This window comes from Pelodiscus sinensis, chromosome 14 (genome assembly GCF_052426305.1).
Source record: "Pelodiscus sinensis isolate ZL-2025 chromosome 14, ASM5242630v1, whole genome shotgun sequence".
Lineage (NCBI taxonomy): Eukaryota > Metazoa > Chordata > Testudines > Trionychidae > Pelodiscus > Pelodiscus sinensis.
In genome coordinates, this window is record NC_143065.1 from 39,509,612 (window position 1) to 39,527,961 (window position 18,350).

At 48.2% G+C, this 18,350-nt stretch overlaps 1 protein-coding gene across 2 annotated transcripts in view; it reads right to left on the reverse strand.

Moving 5' to 3' along the window:
* PCSK6 (proprotein convertase subtilisin/kexin type 6) overlaps positions 1-18,350 on the reverse strand; it is a 160,889-nt gene that overhangs the window by 17,918 nt on the left and 124,621 nt on the right. For both annotated transcript variants that reach the window (XM_075896922.2, XM_075896921.2), the window contains exons 15-17: positions 8,704-8,806; positions 5,049-5,245; positions 2,251-2,338 (exon numbers count right to left, since the gene is read on the reverse strand). In XM_075896922.2, the coding sequence (XP_075753037.2) occupies positions 2,251-2,338; positions 5,049-5,245; positions 8,704-8,806 (388 nt within the window). The remainder of the gene's footprint in view (positions 1-2,250; positions 2,339-5,048; positions 5,246-8,703; positions 8,807-18,350) is intronic.

Below are 18,350 nucleotides of genomic sequence, written 5' to 3' on the forward strand. Positions count from 1 at the left end.
GACCACGTTCTCAATGCTAGGAGTCTGTTTACACTGGCGCTTTACAGCACTGTAACTTGCTGCGCTTGGGTGTGTGTGTGGGAGGGGTGTTCTCTCACACCCCAGAGCCGGAAAGTTGCAGCCAATAAAGGTGCAGTGTAGACTTAGCCTAAGCCTGACATTTTGCAGGTTAGATTATGTCACTTGGGAAGGGTAAATGTAACCTACCTACCTGAAGAAATAAAGCCACTCATATGGGAAGAAGAGTGCACCTGTGTGTTTTGGTACCGGTATAACTAGAGCTGTACAGCTAGCCTGGTATAGCTATATTGGTATCAACGGTGAAAATTTCCTGTTTAAATTAGGCCTAAATAAGGGACCTTTGTATTTACAATATGAATTTTAAATACACTCAAAGTAGATATTTATAGGGTCAACCCAATTACTGCTGTCACTGGGTAAACATCCCTTGTTTTGAAAAAGCAGCTGCGTGGTACGTGCTGACCTGGGGAAGGTTCCAATGGTTCTGGCTGAGGCTCCTGTGGAAACCGTATGTTGTATAATATTCAGTGTAAATATTTTTCTTTGCCCTTTTTTTTTCTTTTTATATGTCCTCCCACCCCAGCTTACCAACAAACCCAGCCAGGGGATAACATCAGCCAGCAGTAAGGGGATGAAAGAGCCAGTAAAAACCAGAAAACAGATTGTCGATACAGGGGCCCTGAGCTGCAAGGAGCTGAGCTCCCGGTGAGCTTCATCTGGGACAGAGTGCTTGGCAGCTGGCAGGGATAGGCCCATCCATAGACAGCAGGCCTAGTTCTTACTCCCATGGGCCTTAACAGGCTGGACCAGTTGTGACGTGAGCATGACAGATCACATCACGCCTGTTAGCAGACTGAGGCCAGACCTCCACTACAAAGTGTTCATGGCACAGTTGTGTTGGTCAGGGGAGGGAAACCATACCACTAGCCAATACAGCTAGGCCAGCAAAAACCCTACGGCGGAATGCTTCTGTCCACATAACGAATGTCAGCATGGAAAGCTAGCATTGCCCACTCTGATCCAAGTGGTCCCAGGAAATGTTTTTCCTCCAGCATGACCTAATGTCATTTTCTTAAAACATCCTGTTAAAATCTCCAGGATTGCTTCCAGTAGCCATTGAGAAATTGCTGCTGATTCTGGGAGATTTCAGGCCAGTTATGGAAGGTTGGCAACCCTACGGAAGATGGTGTTTACTCCACCAACAGAAAACCTCCTTTGTTGGCATGAGCCACATCTAACACTAGGAAGCTCTGCCGGTATAGCTCTATTGCAAAGCATTCTCAGGCTACATCTACACAGCAACATTATTTCAAAACAACATAGTCCGTGTCTACACAGCCGGCAGTTATTTTGACATAATGTCGAAATACTGTCAAGCTGGAGGACTTTTTACTCTGACTCCTGTAACCCTCATTGTACAAGAAGTAAGGGAAGTCGGAGGACGAATGCTCTGTTTTGAAATAAGTGCTGCGCAGACAGCACCAAAACTCAAAATAAGCTATTTTGACGTAAGTGATGCAATTTCGTAGCTCAATTTGCGTAGCTGATGTCGAGGTAAGCCCTGCTGTATAGATGTGCCCTCAGTGTGCAGAAAATGTAAAGACATAACCCAAACAGTCCCTTCTCAGTGGTCAGCTAACATACATGGGCACTCTTGCCTGTCTGTCTCCATCCCTGATCTCTTTCATTCTCCTCAGGGAAACCAGAGAGATGGCTCAGGTGTCCAGGGAGGATGGGGCAGCCTCACTTAGACTGAGACCACTGGCTGATACGGATTTGCTCCAGATTTACACGCGTCTAAAGGTCATTCATTGATCCAAAGCTCATTTCATTAGTAGGAGGCTTTGTATTGACTTCTATGGGATAAATGAGGGGAAAATGAGACTTTTTCTTTACCAATGAAAATAACAACAATACAATTACTACTTAGCAGGCTCTCTTGCTGGTATCTATACATGCAATCTGCCACTGGTACACTACATTGATGAATGCTGTACATAAATGGATGGCATTTACCTAGTGCTTTTCAATTCCATGATGAGCTTTGTTACATAATGACTGCTCCCACCTCTGGATTCCCTGGCTGCCTGCAATTTGGGTCACACTCCCCGTGTTATTGAAACACAGAGATTCTATTTTTTAAATCCCACTTTTTGAGTTTTCAGAGTGCAGATTTCACATCCCTGTCCTGTGTTCAACAGGGAGAGAAACGTTTTGAAAGGATTTTACCTGAAGCCATCCTTGCAGAGAACACGTTTAACTGGATCATCAGCACATTTTTTACAGCTTTCACGACATTCAAGACAGAGTTTTTGACCTTTTGGAAACAAAAAGAGTCCATGTCAGTGAAATCTGCCCAGTGAGATGCAGGCAGCAGGCTAGCCATAAGCCACAAAAAAGATCTTACAAGTTGAAAAATTCTGCAGCCAGGACCACTGACAAGGGTGGCAGTAGCAGTGGCCGGAACTCCTGGCCCTTTAAATTGTCACCGGAGCCCCACTCAGCATGGTTGGGTGGCACTGAGGGCTGGCTGGGGGAAACACAGTGTGGTCCAGGTGGTGCTGAGGGCAGCTGCTCTTAACTCACCCCTTCCACCTGAGGCCCCTTCCTCACCATAAGGCCCACAGCTGAGCCTCCCCCCTTGCCATTGCCCGGTGAAGACTGTGGCCAGCTCTGCCTGTATTTCAGCAGCTATTTGCAGGCATCAGCTTACAGAGGTAGAACAGCATTTTCCTCACAGACATGGGCCCTTTCTATTACAAATGGACATAGAGATGGGTGATGTTCAGAGTCTGGATAACCCACAGGGGCACAGTAAATACTTACTTGAGTAGGCCAATGGAGCTTGGAGTTTTGTGATGTGTCTGGTTCAAAATGTGCTCGTGGATATCAAAATCTCCCCATACATTTTGACAGGCCAGCAGCGGCACATATTGGGGCGGGTTCCTACACATGCAATGAGCCCAGTCCAACTCTCATTCAAGTCAATGGGAGCCTTTCTTGGATTGAGCTCTCCTGTCCTCTCTCTGGCAAAGCTCCCATTGGCTTCAGTGGGGTGTTTTGTGCTGATGGGGCCTCGTGGATACATGAAGTACAGACAGATATCAATCCATGCTGGATCCAGCATTCCTATTCTGACCCACAGACTAAAATGGTCACTAAAATGTAGCCTCTGGCTACGTCATTGCAGAAACAATGGCACTAAAGCGAGTTCTGGCAGGAAGGGCTGGGCGAGGAATGACACTTCCAGCCATTAGAATAAAAAGGTGACCTTTAATATGATGGAGGAAGTGGCATTTACAGGCCCACTGACAGGGGGCGAGGAGCAAAAGGGGCAATTGCTTCGGGGCTTGGCATTTCAAAGGGGTCCAGAGCTCCTGGCTACCGCTGCTGCTACTTCGACTCCGTAGCATTGCTTTGCATGGCTTTAAGGGCTGGACAGGGAGAGGGCAGCTCCATCGCCCAAGTGGTGCTCAGGACTGACTGGCTTCCACCCCACTCCTTCTGCCCTTGGCCTCACCCCTTCCAGGGGTGCGGAGCTGGGCCCCGACTGTGGTGGCTGTCAGGCCCTCTGAGCATTTACAATGGAATTGCAGGAAATATCCCTTTGGTTTAAATTCCCCTCTTCTCTCTATCCAGTGGCTAGCATCAGTTGCTTCTTTTCTTTCTCTGCCCCCTCCCTTACAAATGATCCAAAGCAAAACACCTTACCAAGACAGGTGGGATAATGAGAAAAATACATATTGAACAGCAGCCACATTTGAAATGAGTAAAGGTGGCATTTTCCGAAGGTATCTAAGTACGTTAAGTGATTCAATGTGGTCTGCGCGAGAGTTAGGTCGACACAAGGCTGTTTTTGTCAATGTAATTGAGGAAGTGTCTACATCAATGGGGAGCAATAACTGGCCCATAGGCTGGATCCGGTTCACTAGGGATAACCCCTGGTGGGCTGCTGCTGTATTTACCTGCGCTTCCACAGGTCTGGGCGACTTCAGCTCCCGTTGGCCATAGATCACCATTCCTGGCCAATGGAAGCCGTGGAAAGCAGCCAGCTTATTGCCCACTCTTGGTCTACATTTAAATTTTGCTCCTGCCAACATATCAGGCCAACTACACTAGCTTAATAACTCCATCTCCACAAGCAGCAGAGCCAAGGTTGATGTAGTTAGCTCGACGCAGTGTCAGCGTCAATGTAGAGACTGTGTTGCTTATGTCGACTGTTCCTGGCTTTCAGGGCCTTCCCACAACGCCCCACAGTACAATCGATAGAAGTGCTCCTGCTGGGAGCCCACCAACACCAGGAGCAAAGTGTAGACACACACAAATGATGTACTTACTGCCGCAGCTGTATGCCGACATACAGTAGATCAACTCATTTTGCAGTGTCCTAACTCTCATTGGCTTTCAATGGAAATTTGGTTCTTAACATATTGTAGGCATCTTCTAACCTTCTCCCCTAAGCATGGAGCTGGGAGAATTTCATCCAGGCTCAGCCTCAGATTGGCTGTGTGGCTGGAACTTTTGGAGATGTTTTTCAGTATCCACTGCTCTGGCTGAAGTCTGCTGGAGTCAGGTTTTAAGTGTCTGGTGTTGGGCACCCCAAAATGAAAACCTTACTGGGCACATTTGACAGTTAACGACTCTGACCATGGCCTTGTAGTTCCTGTGCTTGTAAAACAGGGATTATAAGACAGTGATACAGTGTGAGGATGTCATGCTTGTGAAGCATTGGGGCGGTTTATCACCAAGTGCCTATTAATGAGGATCAGTCCAGTTTTGGAAGAGGCACTGTGCATTGTTTCTTGCTCTGTCCCATATTACTGCAGCATTCTGGTTCTCATTACTAGTAGCAATGACAACTTTACTGCAGTGGAGATCTGCCTAGCAAGATGCCGATTCCAGGGCTCATCATATGGCCTCCACCCTGACATTTCTATTTCTTAAATTCTTCCATTCACGTTCACTTGGGGAAATAAAATACCCCCCACATTCTCATGCGCCAATCTGTAAATGGGTCACATCCTTACTTTCATCTGAGTAAAACCCAGCTGGACACAACGCCACACACATGTGTGTTTCCTGGTGGTGATAGAAACCACGGCGGCAAGATGTACATTGATTCCGGCCCTTGCCTGTACAGGTTTCGCACCCCTTCTGGCATCTTCGGCATTTCCCACTTGAGTTGTCCCCAAAATACCCAGGAGGGCATGAGCTCACACACAGCCTGGAGAAGAATTTAAACAAAGCAGACATATAACGAATGTCTTAGGGCTCACGTCTGCCAAATGCATCCTGTGAAGTCAACAAGAGCGGAGGACACCAATTGGCCCAACAACTGCATACGATAAAGAGATTTCATTGTAAGGCAAAAAAAAGTAGAGTGATAAATCCAAGAAGTAGACAGCAAGCAAGGGGCTAAACTTTCTATTCTACATAGCTTAAGGTGCCTTCATCATCATGGTATCTAAGGGTACATCTACACTTACTCCCTAGTTCGAACTAGGGATGCAAATGTAGGCTACCGAAATTGCTAATGAAGCGGGGATTTATCAGTCCAGTTTTGGAAGAGGCACTGTGCATTGTTTCTTGCTCTGTCCCACATTACTGCATTATTAGCATGATCTCGCTGGCGCGTTACTCTGCTCAACAGCTGATTCGAGCCAGAAAGTGTGTGCCGGGATGCATTAATTTGAACCAAACCCCTTGGTTCGAACTAATGTTACTCCTCAAAAAATGAGGAGTAAATATTAATTGGAACCAAGGGGTTTGGTTCGAACTAACGCATTCCGGTGCGCACTTCCTGGTTCGAATCAGCTGTTGAGCAGAGTAACGCACCGGTTAGATCATGCTAATGAAGCGCAGGATATTTAAATCCCCGCTTCATTAGCAATTTCGGTCGCCTACATTTGCATCCCTAGATCGAACTAGGGAAAAAGTGTAGACGTACCCTAAGTGTCTTTCAGGAGTGTATGTGTCTGATATCTGTCACCTATATTTCATCACTCTCAACTCAGCTTTTCTTTTCTCCTGCCCTGGGGCTCAGGGGAAGGCCTAGAAATAAACTCTGTAGGAGATGGAGATGGAAGAAAGCCTTTGGAAAAGCATCAGGCATTGTTTCCTTATTTTCTTCTGTCTACTTCTCTGTATCCCTCTATGATCCTTATTTAATACTGAGTCATGTCTTTGCCATGGATCATCTTTTGGTTCTTTGTACAGACCCTAGCTCCTGCTCTGTGACTGAGGCTGCTAGTCATTAAGGCAATATAAATTATATTAGGACTAGACTGAATCTCAAGTTAAAAGAGATTTTTGTTGCTCCTTTCTTTGATGTTTAGGAAATCCCTTGCTAATCACACCTATGTGTTTGTTTCTGCCGAGTCATTCCTTGGTCCTGCCATGAGGGCAGGGGACTGGACTTGATGGCTGCTTGAGGTCCCTTCCAGTCCTATCATTCTGTGATTCCACCAAATTACAGGTGTTTGGGGAAAAAATGGATATTTGATACTGTCTTAGCATCATCTTTGTGGAATTAGATATTCAGGTGGGATTGCTTTGTAAAATACAAGTTGCCATAACCCACTCATAGAATGCAATCATTTTATGTGAGATCTAAATCAATCTAAGAGGCAATTTAGGTGTTAGCACTTCCAGACAATCAATTCGAGAGAAGATTTAGGTGTCAGGACTTCAAGGCGTTATGGCAATATGATGTATTCTGCCTTCCAAGGATTATACTACCAAGTATAAATTAAACAGATGCACATTTATACATTTGAAAAGCAAGAGAGCATGCATCCCAGTTCGCAAAAGGTACAGTATTCTCAGCTCATTACGTCTGGTGTTTACCAATGCAAGTGCTTGGTTCTCATTTGGTATTTACTGTAAAGAAATGCTGCTTATGTAATTAACTCCAGCACCCTCTTGATTGTATCAGTGGAGTGGTGTCTGCACGCCAGTCATCCTACCCAATGGCTGCCCTCATCAGTACTTTCACTTGCAGAATTACTAGATCATTTCATCCTTTAAAACAATCTACTCACCTGTATTCTTCCTTATCAAGATTTAAACTGAATTTCAGTTGTTAGGAATGGGCTGTAAAACCTCTCCCATCAATAGCATGGGATTCAAAGGTTCGACGGTTTCCCTAAGGTGAACACACACTGACGTGATAATTATTTCTATGGACAAAACTTTCAAAGGAGCCAAAGTGATTTAGGAGCCAACACCCCATTTTCAACTCATTTAGGCGGGCCAAAGTCTCCTGGGAAGTCAAGGGGAATTAGCCCTCAGTGCCTTTTGAAAATGGGACCAAGACTTCTAAGTCACCTGGGGTATGTCTACACTACCCTCCTAATTCGAACTAGGAGGGTAATGTAGGGATACCGCACTTGCAAATGAAGCCCGGGATTTGAATTTCCCGGGCTTCATTTGCATAAGCCGGGCGCCGCCATTTTTAAATCCCGGCTAGTTCGAACCCCGTGCCGTGCGGCTACACGCGGCACGGAGTAACTAGTTCGGCTTATGCAAATGAAGCCCGGGAAATTCAAATCCCGGGCTTCATTTGCAAGTGCGGTATGCCTACATTACCCCGCTAGTTCGAACTAGCGGGGTAGTGTAGACATACCCCTAAGGACTTTTGCAAATCATACCTCGTATCTTCCTTATGCTGCCCATGTCCCAGTTTAGAGCCGGAATCTCATCACTCTCCCTTTCTCTGTCACTTAAAGTACACTGTCACAGGAATCTGAGAGCCAGATCAACAATCAACAGCCTGGTGGGAGGAAGTCCTCCATTTATCCATAAGACAGGCAGAGCACAGGAAAGAAGTGCCAGAGTGTGCTTCTCTAGTTGGCCCTGCCTGGGGTACCTCTTTCCTGCTCTGGAGGGGCCCATGAAGGGTGAAATAGTAGCTCTTTCTGTGCCCATTCTGTCCCTAGCAGATTGGTTGCCAATTCGTGCCAAATTCACTGTAGAATCTAGTCTATGTGAGACAGTTCATTCAGCCAAGCATGCACCCAAAGGATGTTATAATAATTAGATGTAACATGCTACGTAAGCCCTCAAACACTAGTCAGATGGAAAGACATTTCAGTAACCAGCAATCTGCGCTGCATTTTGTTTTCCAGTTCCATCGCAAGATCAGAGCAGCATCAAAACGTTAGCAACCCCCCAGAAGGCTGGGAAGTACCATCATTCTCCTTTGACAGGTGGCGCTGGGAAGGATTAAATGACTTGCCCAAGGTCACCGGTGGCAGAAGCAGAAAGAAATGCCAGATCTCCTAAGCCCTGCTGCTCTGCCTCCATCACAAGACCATCCTTCCCCCACACCCCCACTCCAGGCAGCTGGCTTGTCATTCTATTAACAGATCAGTAGCGGGCTTCTGTTTCGGCTGATATTTGAGTGAACTAGAGCATTAACTTCAGAATGAAACAATGCCCAGGTGGTTGTTGCACTCAGCTAGGATGCAGGGGGACAAGGTTCAAGTTCCAGCTTTGTTACAAACTCCACGTGAGACCTCAGGCAATTGACTGTCTCTGTGTCTCGGTCATGCTCCCGCACTAACATTCTTTATCTGTTTAGATGGCAGACTATTTGGGCAGGGACGGTCTCTCATCATGAGCACGCTCAGCTCTCAGCACAAAGGGGCCACTGCTTGTCATGCACATGAACAACAACAGTACCTGCCAGTTTTACCATTTCCAAGACTATAATGGACGCAGTTCCAGCACTGATCTGCATTAGGACCATCGCAGCCTTTGTTGCCACATTCAGGATGACATGGACCTGAAAAAGAGAGAGATTTCTGCGGAAATAAATAGCTACATGCCTGTCCTACCTGTGTTTATGTCCCAGTCCCATGTGGGTAAATGTACGTGCTGCTGAGAAACTCTACTGATGGATTGGGCTCTGCAGAAAGATAAAATGGGATGGATTTGGCCCTGCTACTTGGAGAATTTTAAAATCAACATGGACTCTTGGCACAGACGGGCCATTTCAATCGGTTTGTCCACTGTCCCCTTTGTGTGTATGTATAGGAGAGGGATGGAGAGGGTTACTGTCATGGCACTACACAGCATCTAACAGCCACAGGATGAGTTGCAGCATGAAATAAGATTTCCTGTCTTTGTTCTGTGTCTACACTCCAGCAGTCCCCAACCTTTTTACACCCAAGATCACTTTTTAAATGTCAGAACAAGCCAAGATCTACTGCCCCATCCTTCCCCCAAAACCCCACCCCTTCCTTGACGCCCTGCCCTCTCTATTCTCCTCTCCATCACTTGCTATCCCCAGCCCTTACACACCCTACACTGCTGGGTTTTTTCCCCCGATTCTTCTGTAAGAAGAGGTTTTTCCAACATTTGGCCTGTCTAGACTGGACCAAATGTCAGAAAAACCCCTTCTTTCGGAAGCCCCCTTATTCCTCGTGGAATGAGGAATACAGGGGATACCAAAAGAACATGTTTGCTCTTCCACTAAAAAAAGCGGAAGAACAAATGTGTCCCTGGATGCAGAAGAGTTTTTCTGGGATATCTCCGGAATCCCGGAAAAACTCCTGCAGTCTAGTCGTACTCTCACTGGGTTGAGACAGGATGTGTGGGCTCTGGGGTGGGAATGAGGGATTTGGGTGTGGGAAGGGGTGAGAGGTGCAAGCTCTGGGAGGAAATTTGGATGCAGGAGGAGGTGTAGAAGGGGACGTTGGCTCAGGGAGGGGGCTCCAGGCTGGGGAGTGTTGGGGTCAGATGGTGGGTTGAGGTACTAAGCAAGCCACAGGCTTGTGGATGTGAAGGTGCAGGAATTTGGGTTGGGGTATGTGAGGGGCTCAGGGCAGGGGGGGACCAGTGTATGATAGGCTCAGATCTAGGGTCTGGGCGGGAGGGAGGGTCGTGCAGAAGTGTTATAATGCTGTGGCCAGCTGGAGGCTTGGCCCCAACTCGGGGTTTGTTGTCCAGGCTTCATTTTTAAACAAAATACTATGTCAAACTCAAAATGTTTCTGCATTGTCTTTATTTCTGAGAAGGGCAGGGAATCTGTTTCGAGTCAGGGGTCACTGACCCACAGAAAAGTCAATTGGGGGCCACACAAGTGAGATGCAAAAAAAAAAGTAACCCCCCTCCCCAAGCCTCACTAATATGGCCCCAACTGTGCTGGTGGGAGCAGGGGATATGGTACTGGGGAAGGGTGCTAGTGGGTGCTGGGGCAGGGTGTCAGTGGGGGCAGGGGACAGAGTTCTGGGTTGGGGGCAGGGTGCCAGTGGGGACAGGGGACAGAGGGCAGGGTGCCAGTGGGGGACAGGGGAGAGGGGACAGGGTGCCAGGGGGGCAGGGGACAGAGTTCTGCAGCAGGGGACAGGGTGCCAGTGGGGGCAGGGGACAGGGTATTGCTGGGGGCAGGGAATCCCCCGCACCCGCCTCCTCGGGGACAACTCCCCCTCTCCCCCACAGAGCAAAACAGCTCCAGTGCACACCTCCTCCGGGGACAACTCCCCCCTACCGGCACACCCCTCATCTAGGGACTCCCCTCTTGGGTGTGGAGGGAAATGGGGGGGGGGCAAATGACTCGCGATTGACTGGTTGAGCTCTCGCAATCGACCAGTTGATCGCGATCGACAGGGTGGTGACCTACACGGGTCTAGACATACACAGGTATTTATGTTATTATATGCTTTTGGGGCATGTGTGTGTGTATGTATATATATGTATGGTGCTCCTCTTCTAAGCAATGACCTAGCTTATTTATATTATCTGGCTAGCATAATGGTATTGGCTAGCACAACAAAAACAGATCCATATTAAATAGGCTACTAATTCATATTTGGTTGAGAGAGAAATAAGGGTAAGAGGGAATGCTAGAAAGTGCCTTATCTCTTTAAAGGCAGAAAACATGCTGTATTCACACTGACACTTCCTGCTCGGATAATTCTTTTGCAGTAGCATCATCCTCTTATATGTGACTGTGGGGATTGGAAGAAAACTCTGGCTGTAGTTATGCCCCCAAAAGGGAAAGAAGAAAAAGTGATACAGGAAATACAGGAACTGAGATCTCTCCAAAGCAGTGACCATGAGCCTGAATGCCCTTTGAAAACCTACAATGGCCGTCTCTTGTGCAATTCTTCTCTTGCCATCAGAGGAGAAGGACATCTGGGGAAACAGCTTCGTAGGGCACAACAAAAGGAACGGAAAAGCATATTGGGGAAGGTATCCACAGAGACAAGAAAACAACACGTGGTCCTGAGGCAATTGGAGACTAACCAAAATATATAGAATTCTATGGGGAAAACCCAGTACGTCTGAGGAAGCGGGTTTTGCCCACGAAAGCTCATGACTCTATATTTTGGACAGTCTCTCAGGTGCCACAGAACCACTCGTCATTTTTAAAGTTACAGACTAACACACCAACTCCTCTGAGATTTTTTAACATGGAGATAAGAGCGGAGAGGAGAGTCAAGAGGCACTGGTTACCAAAGACTGGGCGTCTGACAGTTGTCTTGCCAACATGGGAAATTCTAGAGTGACTTTCCACCGTTGCTATCTCCAGCTTAACTCCACCCACGGTACCAACACTGGAGGTCCTGGCGTAACCAGGCCAGCGTTTTACGCACTGTGAGTGAAACGCTGGCCCTGTTGGAATTGCCATAGACTCTCACGGGGCTGGGATTTCATCTCATGTCATCAAACCCTGCTCAGAGCAGGTGTAATACATATACCTAATGCAATGTCCCTGGGTAGGTTGTCAGCAGTGGGGATAGAACCTGGGGCCTCTGGATCTAAAAGCATGAAGCGCTGCTGCCTGAGCTAAAAGATCGGCTTCCTTTGGCCACAGCGGCAACAGGTTTACTAATGTTGTGGACCAGCCAGCATGGGAGATGACAGGTCATCGCATTGCGTGGGGACAATTCTGTCATAGAGCTGGACCTGGGTTCTAGCTTCGCATGTCTTGATCTTCCCAAACAACATGCCTTTCTCCATGATAATTTAACATTTGCTCCTAGCCTTTCCCTGTCGTGACAAAATCTCAGCTTCTGGTAAGCGCCCCATCTACAAGAGTCTTGCACAAATCCCAAATCTACACCAACGCTAGCCTCCCTTTTTGTATTTCCCCTTCCTTTCCAGTCCCAGCTGTGTTTTGTGTGGTCGTGTCCTGTTTGGCTTCCTGTGGAATGTTTTTCTGATGGGTTTGGAACTAACCTTGTCTCTGTGTGCAAGGAAATAGCAGATTTTTTTTTTTTAATCCCCTGACAGCTGCATGACCAACGTGTGGTAGGGGTGATGAAACGGGTCATTTTTCAACTTTTAATGTTGTGCCGTGACACAGTCCCCCTTGTAGCATCCGTTTCTTTACAGTTGGTGTGTGGGCTGGGGGCAGAGGATATGTCCAGGCTGCTCAGCTCTCTATAGTCCAGCGCAGTCCATTCTACTTCCTCCCTCACACCACTGTACCCGCAGCACCGACCGCTGCAGGGGAATTCAGCGGCTCTCTCTCCAGCCCAGCACCAGCGCCATCGCCCCAGAAACAGCCTTGTTGTAGATGCTCTGAGAGCATGACTCAAGCCCCCCCTCCCCCTTTCTCACCAACCACCTGGTTAATACACACAGTCTTCAACACAAAAGGCTGCAAGCACAGCCCCGGGAACAGACAGCCGCACTCTCAGGGGAGCTGACAGAATTGCCAGGTCCCAGGGCAAAATGGGGAAGGGCTCAGCTCCACGCTCCTGGAAGGGGCGGGGCCTCTAGTGAAAGGGGCGGGGCTGGGAGCTAGTCTCCACCCACCAGCCCTTCAGCACTGCCCAGAGCACACTGCTTAGGGCTCTGGTGGTGATTTAATGGGCCCAGGCTCCAGCCGCTGGGAGCCCTGGGGCAGTTGCCCCTGCTGTGGATGGGCCAATGTGTACTTCTCTGATGCCAAGTATCAGAGGGGTAGCCGTGTTAGTCTGAATCTGCAAAAGCGGCGAGGAGTCCCGTGGCACCTTATAGACTAACCGAAGTGTTGGAGCATAAGCTTTCGTGGGCAAAGACCCACTTCGTCAGATGACATGCGTCAGACGAAGTGGGTCTTTGCCCACGAAAGCTTATTGCTCCAACACTTCAGTTAGTCGATAAGGTGCCACAGGACTCCTCGCTGCTTTCTCTGATGCCATCCCCCTGGTTCAAAGCCACCAGGCTCACATGCTGCTCTGTTCTTAATGTTTTATTTCTCATCATGGGTGAACCCTGAGAGCGGCGTGGGATTGGCCGCCAGGGAGACTGAAGACTTGTATTTACCCAGGGAACTGCAAGCCCAGCATGGACGGCAACAACACTTATTGACTCAGGCTGCTCCAGAAGCACCCTCCTCAGCAAGGCAGAGGGCAGTTCTGTTTTCCTATTGCCCATTCAATTCTGCCTTCTACACACACCAGCCAGAGAGCACACCGTGGTGTGCCCATGGAGACACCAGCAGCAGGACTGAAACTCTCTAGGACAATGATCTTGCAGATCGAAAGAGCTTTCAGTTTCTGGGTTTGAACTGGCAACCTAGAGATCAGAGGTTCTATCTCCCATTATCTAGTCCTTGAACGTACATTTTATTTTATCCTTTGCTAGTTCAACTAGAAAGTTATATTCTCCTAAAATCCCTGCAGCTCAAATACTGGCAATGCTGGACTGCACTACCCTGATACAGCTGAGAGTCTATAAGGATACATGGTGACAATGGTACTGGCTGTTCTCTAGAGCTGGGATGGAAAGACTTGAACTAACCCAAATTTAATTATAGAGACATCCCCAACATCTTTCTCTTGAGACACGCTGGAACTAGCACCTTCACTTGATCTACTGGACACCAGAGAAGTGGATACTGAGTAAGGGTGGGTGAATAACAATTCTTTGACTCGCTGGCAATTCAAAACAAAAAAATCTGTTCAAATTGTTTTGAGTCAAATCAAAAATGCAATTTTTCAAAATTTCCATTGAAACAAAAACTTTTAAAAAAAATCAGTTGACTAAAATGTTTTGTTTTAATCTCGATCATTTGGCCACATTTTTTATATTTTAAAACATACATTTAAAGGAAGGTTTTTAAACAAAAGTTATTTTGAACAGAAAAATTACATTTTGATTTTTTTTTCTGAATTTGGTTTTGTTTTCCAAACAGAATGATTTGACAAAACTGACACAAATTTGCAAAATGTTTTAGTATCCCCGTATCTACATTTTTCGGGGGGGGGGGGGGGGGGGGGAGAGTTGTGTGTGAATTTTTCCTTCAGCTCTAGAGAAGAGGACTTAACATTTTCTAGTTCCTTAACCAGGTATCCTGGTATTCAAGTACCTAGATATGGGCCTAAGTCAATACTTTACAATTCACAATCATCAAACGTTGAAAAAGTTTACTTCTGAGGGACTTGGGCAACTAGTAACCAGAGATCACAGGGATGGGTGTGGAGGTGGAGGAGGGACTGTGAAATAAAAGGGAAAGGATGTGAGAATGATTTGCTACAAAAAACAGCTGGTGAACACACAGCTCTCCAGACAGTCCAATTTCATTACAGATGTAGATTACTTAGATCGGTGGTCTCCAATCTTTTTTGATCTCGCACCCCTACCAGTAAAAAATTTTTGAGCACGCACCCCCAATATATGTATATTTATAATTTTTTTAAAAATTTACCATCCTCCTACCAATAGGGATTAGTTTGGCCCCCACCAAACCCCCTCATGCAACTTTCCTGAAATTGCATTAACCCAATGTGTGTGACATTAACTCGGGGTAGAGGGGGCAGAGAGGCTGGGGGAAGTGTTCCCTCAGAGTTTCCTCCCATGAGCAGAATTTTGTGTTGTGCACCAGTACTGAGTTCATGTGGCTTGTTTGGATGTGCCACTGTGGCACCCAAGTTATTAATAAATATCGTATAAACCTCTACCTTTTCCCTCTGTTGCCATGTCTCCTTCCCTTGCTCCATCAGCTTCCCTGATGCCTGATGCTCCCCAACTCCTCACCCTCCTCTGCTGTCCTGACTCCTGCTCTTCTCACTGACCTCAGCCCTCCTGCAACCTGTCCCCCTCCACCAGCCCTTCTCTCCCCCCTGTGCCCACTCCTCCAGTAGCCCCACTCTGATCATGTGAGCTACCCCTCCTCATCCCTCTTCTAACACCTCCCTCTACACACCTGCCCTGCCTCTCTTCTCTGGTGCTGGTCCCTCCCCTGCAGGTGTCTGCCCTTCTGCTTCACCTCCTGGCACCTGCACCTTCCCTTACCCCCGCACCCTCCTGGTACCTCCCTCTTCCCTCACTGCCCCTGCCCCCTTTGCCCTCTTTTTCCCTGATGCCCACCCCCTCACCACTCTCTGCCCCTGTTTCCCTCATGCCCCTGTGCCCTCACACATGCCTTGCTCCATCCCCACCTTCCTCATGCCCACCCCTTCTTTCAAGCCTTATCCCAGCACCTCCCCTCCCCCCTTCTAAACCTCAATGCCCTTACCCTTTCATCTCTCAGCAATCACTCTGTCGCCCCTCCCGCTGACACCTCCCCTCCTGCCCTTTTCCTCATTGTCTCCACTTGGCCCCCTGGCATTTCTCTTCCCCACGCTGTCCCTTGGTGCCTTCCCCTTTCTTCTCCTGACCTGCTCCCCTCCCCTTCCCTCAGCACAAGCCCCTTCCTCTCCCACCCCTTCCCCTATTTTTCCCACACCCCCACTCCCTGCCTTCCAGTTTCAGTCTGTGATTGGGCCCAGCCCCAGCTACTTCCGTAGCCCCAGACCACATGCTGGGCCTGGAACTGGGTCGCGCGGTTTTAAAGTCCCAGGCCATGATGTCACGGCACGCCCGGGCATCTCCTCAGCTGTTGCGTGGCGGCATGCGCTCCCTCGGATTGTTTCACGCACCCCCTCAAATCGTCTCGCGCACCCCCTCAGCACACACCCCACTTTGGAGACCACTGACTTAGATAGCCCAAGACAGGAGTGATGTGTATTAAGAATTAAACTGCTCAGCTCACAGCTTCTAGTCAAGCTTAATCATCCACACAGATTTTCAAAAACGATCTGTTTGCACATTGCATCTCGCCATGGTTTATAAGACCACAAGAAAAACAACCTCGCAGACTAGTGCGCAAATAATTTAAATTTTTTTTGGAAAAGACCGCTAAGGCTGCATTGGTGGTAGTGTTAGTGGGCGAGGGGATAAGACCCATCCAAAATTCTTTAAATAAATCATTCATTGGCTCCTGAATTGTCAGTTTTGTTGGCCTGCAGAGAGGTACGGCCTAATTAAGAAATGTGTATATTCAAAATGCGTCTCAACATTTATCTAGCAGCCATAATATTTACACAAAGAACATTTGCCAAACCTAAGCTATGCGACTTTTCTTGCTAATCATTCAGGTGCAAATGTTAAAAGGCCCAAAGAACCGATTACTATTCACTCAAATCCCGTTATAGCTTTTCCTCTGCGTGCACCTTGTGAATTCACTATGTCACGCTTGTTGCTAACGGTGTCACATGTGATTTATGCACATTTATGTCGCAGAATTTTCTTTTCCGCTGCCTTTCTCTCTCATCCCCTCCAGCCAATCATGGCACTGAATCAGTAAATACAAGGCAAGAATGCAACCATCACTTTGGCTGGAAGCTCCCGGGCGCAGGGGTGATCGATCTCTAGACAACTTCATAACATAAAGAAGAAGGAGGAGGAGGAGGAGGACACAGAAGTCAGTGGGCGGAGATAGGCTGGGCTGATTCTCATTTATACTAGACCCTTGTAGGCTGATCGGGAAAATGGAAAAGGTCCATAAAGTCCTGCAAGTGTACTTTGAGCCCCCAGTGGAGCCTTGGGGCACGTGTACACGTAAAGCGCTGCAGCAGCACTGGGCGCACGGGCGCTTATCGGTTGCCAGACCAGAGAGCCCCGGCTCCGGGCTGTGGAGTCACAGCAGCCCCAGAGCCCGACAATCTGCTGACAGATCCTGGGAGAGCCTGCAGTCCGTCAGCACAGGGGCCGACCTCCTCCGGTCCAGCAAACTCCCTCCTTCAGGGCTGGTCAGGGTGCCAGACCAGGGAGGTCCAACCCGTACTGGCAGGGCAGGGCAGGGCAGGGCAGGGCAGGGCAGGGCGTGTGTGTGTGTGTGTGTGTGTGTGAACACGCCAGGGTCCCTGGCATGCGTACGTGGCCTGCACTGAAGCTCACGTCGGTGTGTCATCACTGCAATTCATATGCAGACCAGTGCGGGAGGAGGCTCAGCTGCCCTGTGGTGATGGCCACGCACTGGCAGATGCTGTAAGTCCTGCGATCTGCTACCACGCTGACAGAAGCAAGGTCAGTGCCTCGTCCATATCCCTGTTCTCCACCGGCACAGGGGACGAAGGAAAGGGCCCAGACCCTGAAGAAATCCGATGGGCGATGAGGTCTAACTCTCTCAAGAGCCTCTGAACAATCCCATTCTTAAAGCCAGCATCTGGGCACTGGGGGTCAGTTTCCACTGATCAAATATCAGAGACCAAATTCAGGCCTGGGATTCTCGGTGTAATTTCTCCCGGGCAGTCACCAGAGCTGCCTCCTCTATAGCTGCCCACTTCCAACGAAATGAGCAAGGCAGCACACTGAAACCCTCACGCAACATCTAAGTAGCCGGAAGAGCTCATTGCTACAGGAACTCACTGGCGCGGTCTACACTGCAAGGCAAGTCCAGGGTTAGCAGAACTCGAGTTAGCAGCCCCCGAGGGCTTGAGCATCTACTCTCATTTGTTCCTGCAGGTTAGGAATTGTTGAACCCCGGGTCCCAACCTGGTTCCTCAGCATCTACACCACATGAAAGTCCCACCACTGATATCCCAGGGTTTGCTAGTGCTCTCCCAAAATGAGGCCAATTTAGCCCTGTGTTCATGATGCAATGTGGGAAAACTTGACTGTCCACCAGAGGTCACTGTCCAGAAGATGAAGAAAGACAGTGTGAGAGACTGTAGGATACTTCTGGAGGACTCCCAGGTCATGAGTCCCATGGAGCTACATCTCTGCTGCAAAGCAACAGGACTTGAATACTGGTCCAGTCTTGAGTTAAGATGGAGCCCTTTATCTCCACAGAGTACTGTGACCCGGTGCGATTTGGGGTAGACAGACGGGGAACCGGAGCCTAAGTTTGAATCCGGCTCACATTGTAGTGTAGACGTGCCCGCTGAGGCCAAAAATTGAGCAAGATTCAAACCAGGACTGGATATTTAATAAGATGATCCAGAGTTGTCACAATTAAATACTAATAAAATTGGGAGGAGTAGGCTTATGCCCAGAATAGAACAGCGGTAAAAGTTGTTCAGTTCACAGTCAAAGTAAGAGTAGTTGAAAGCCACAGAAAGAATGTATAT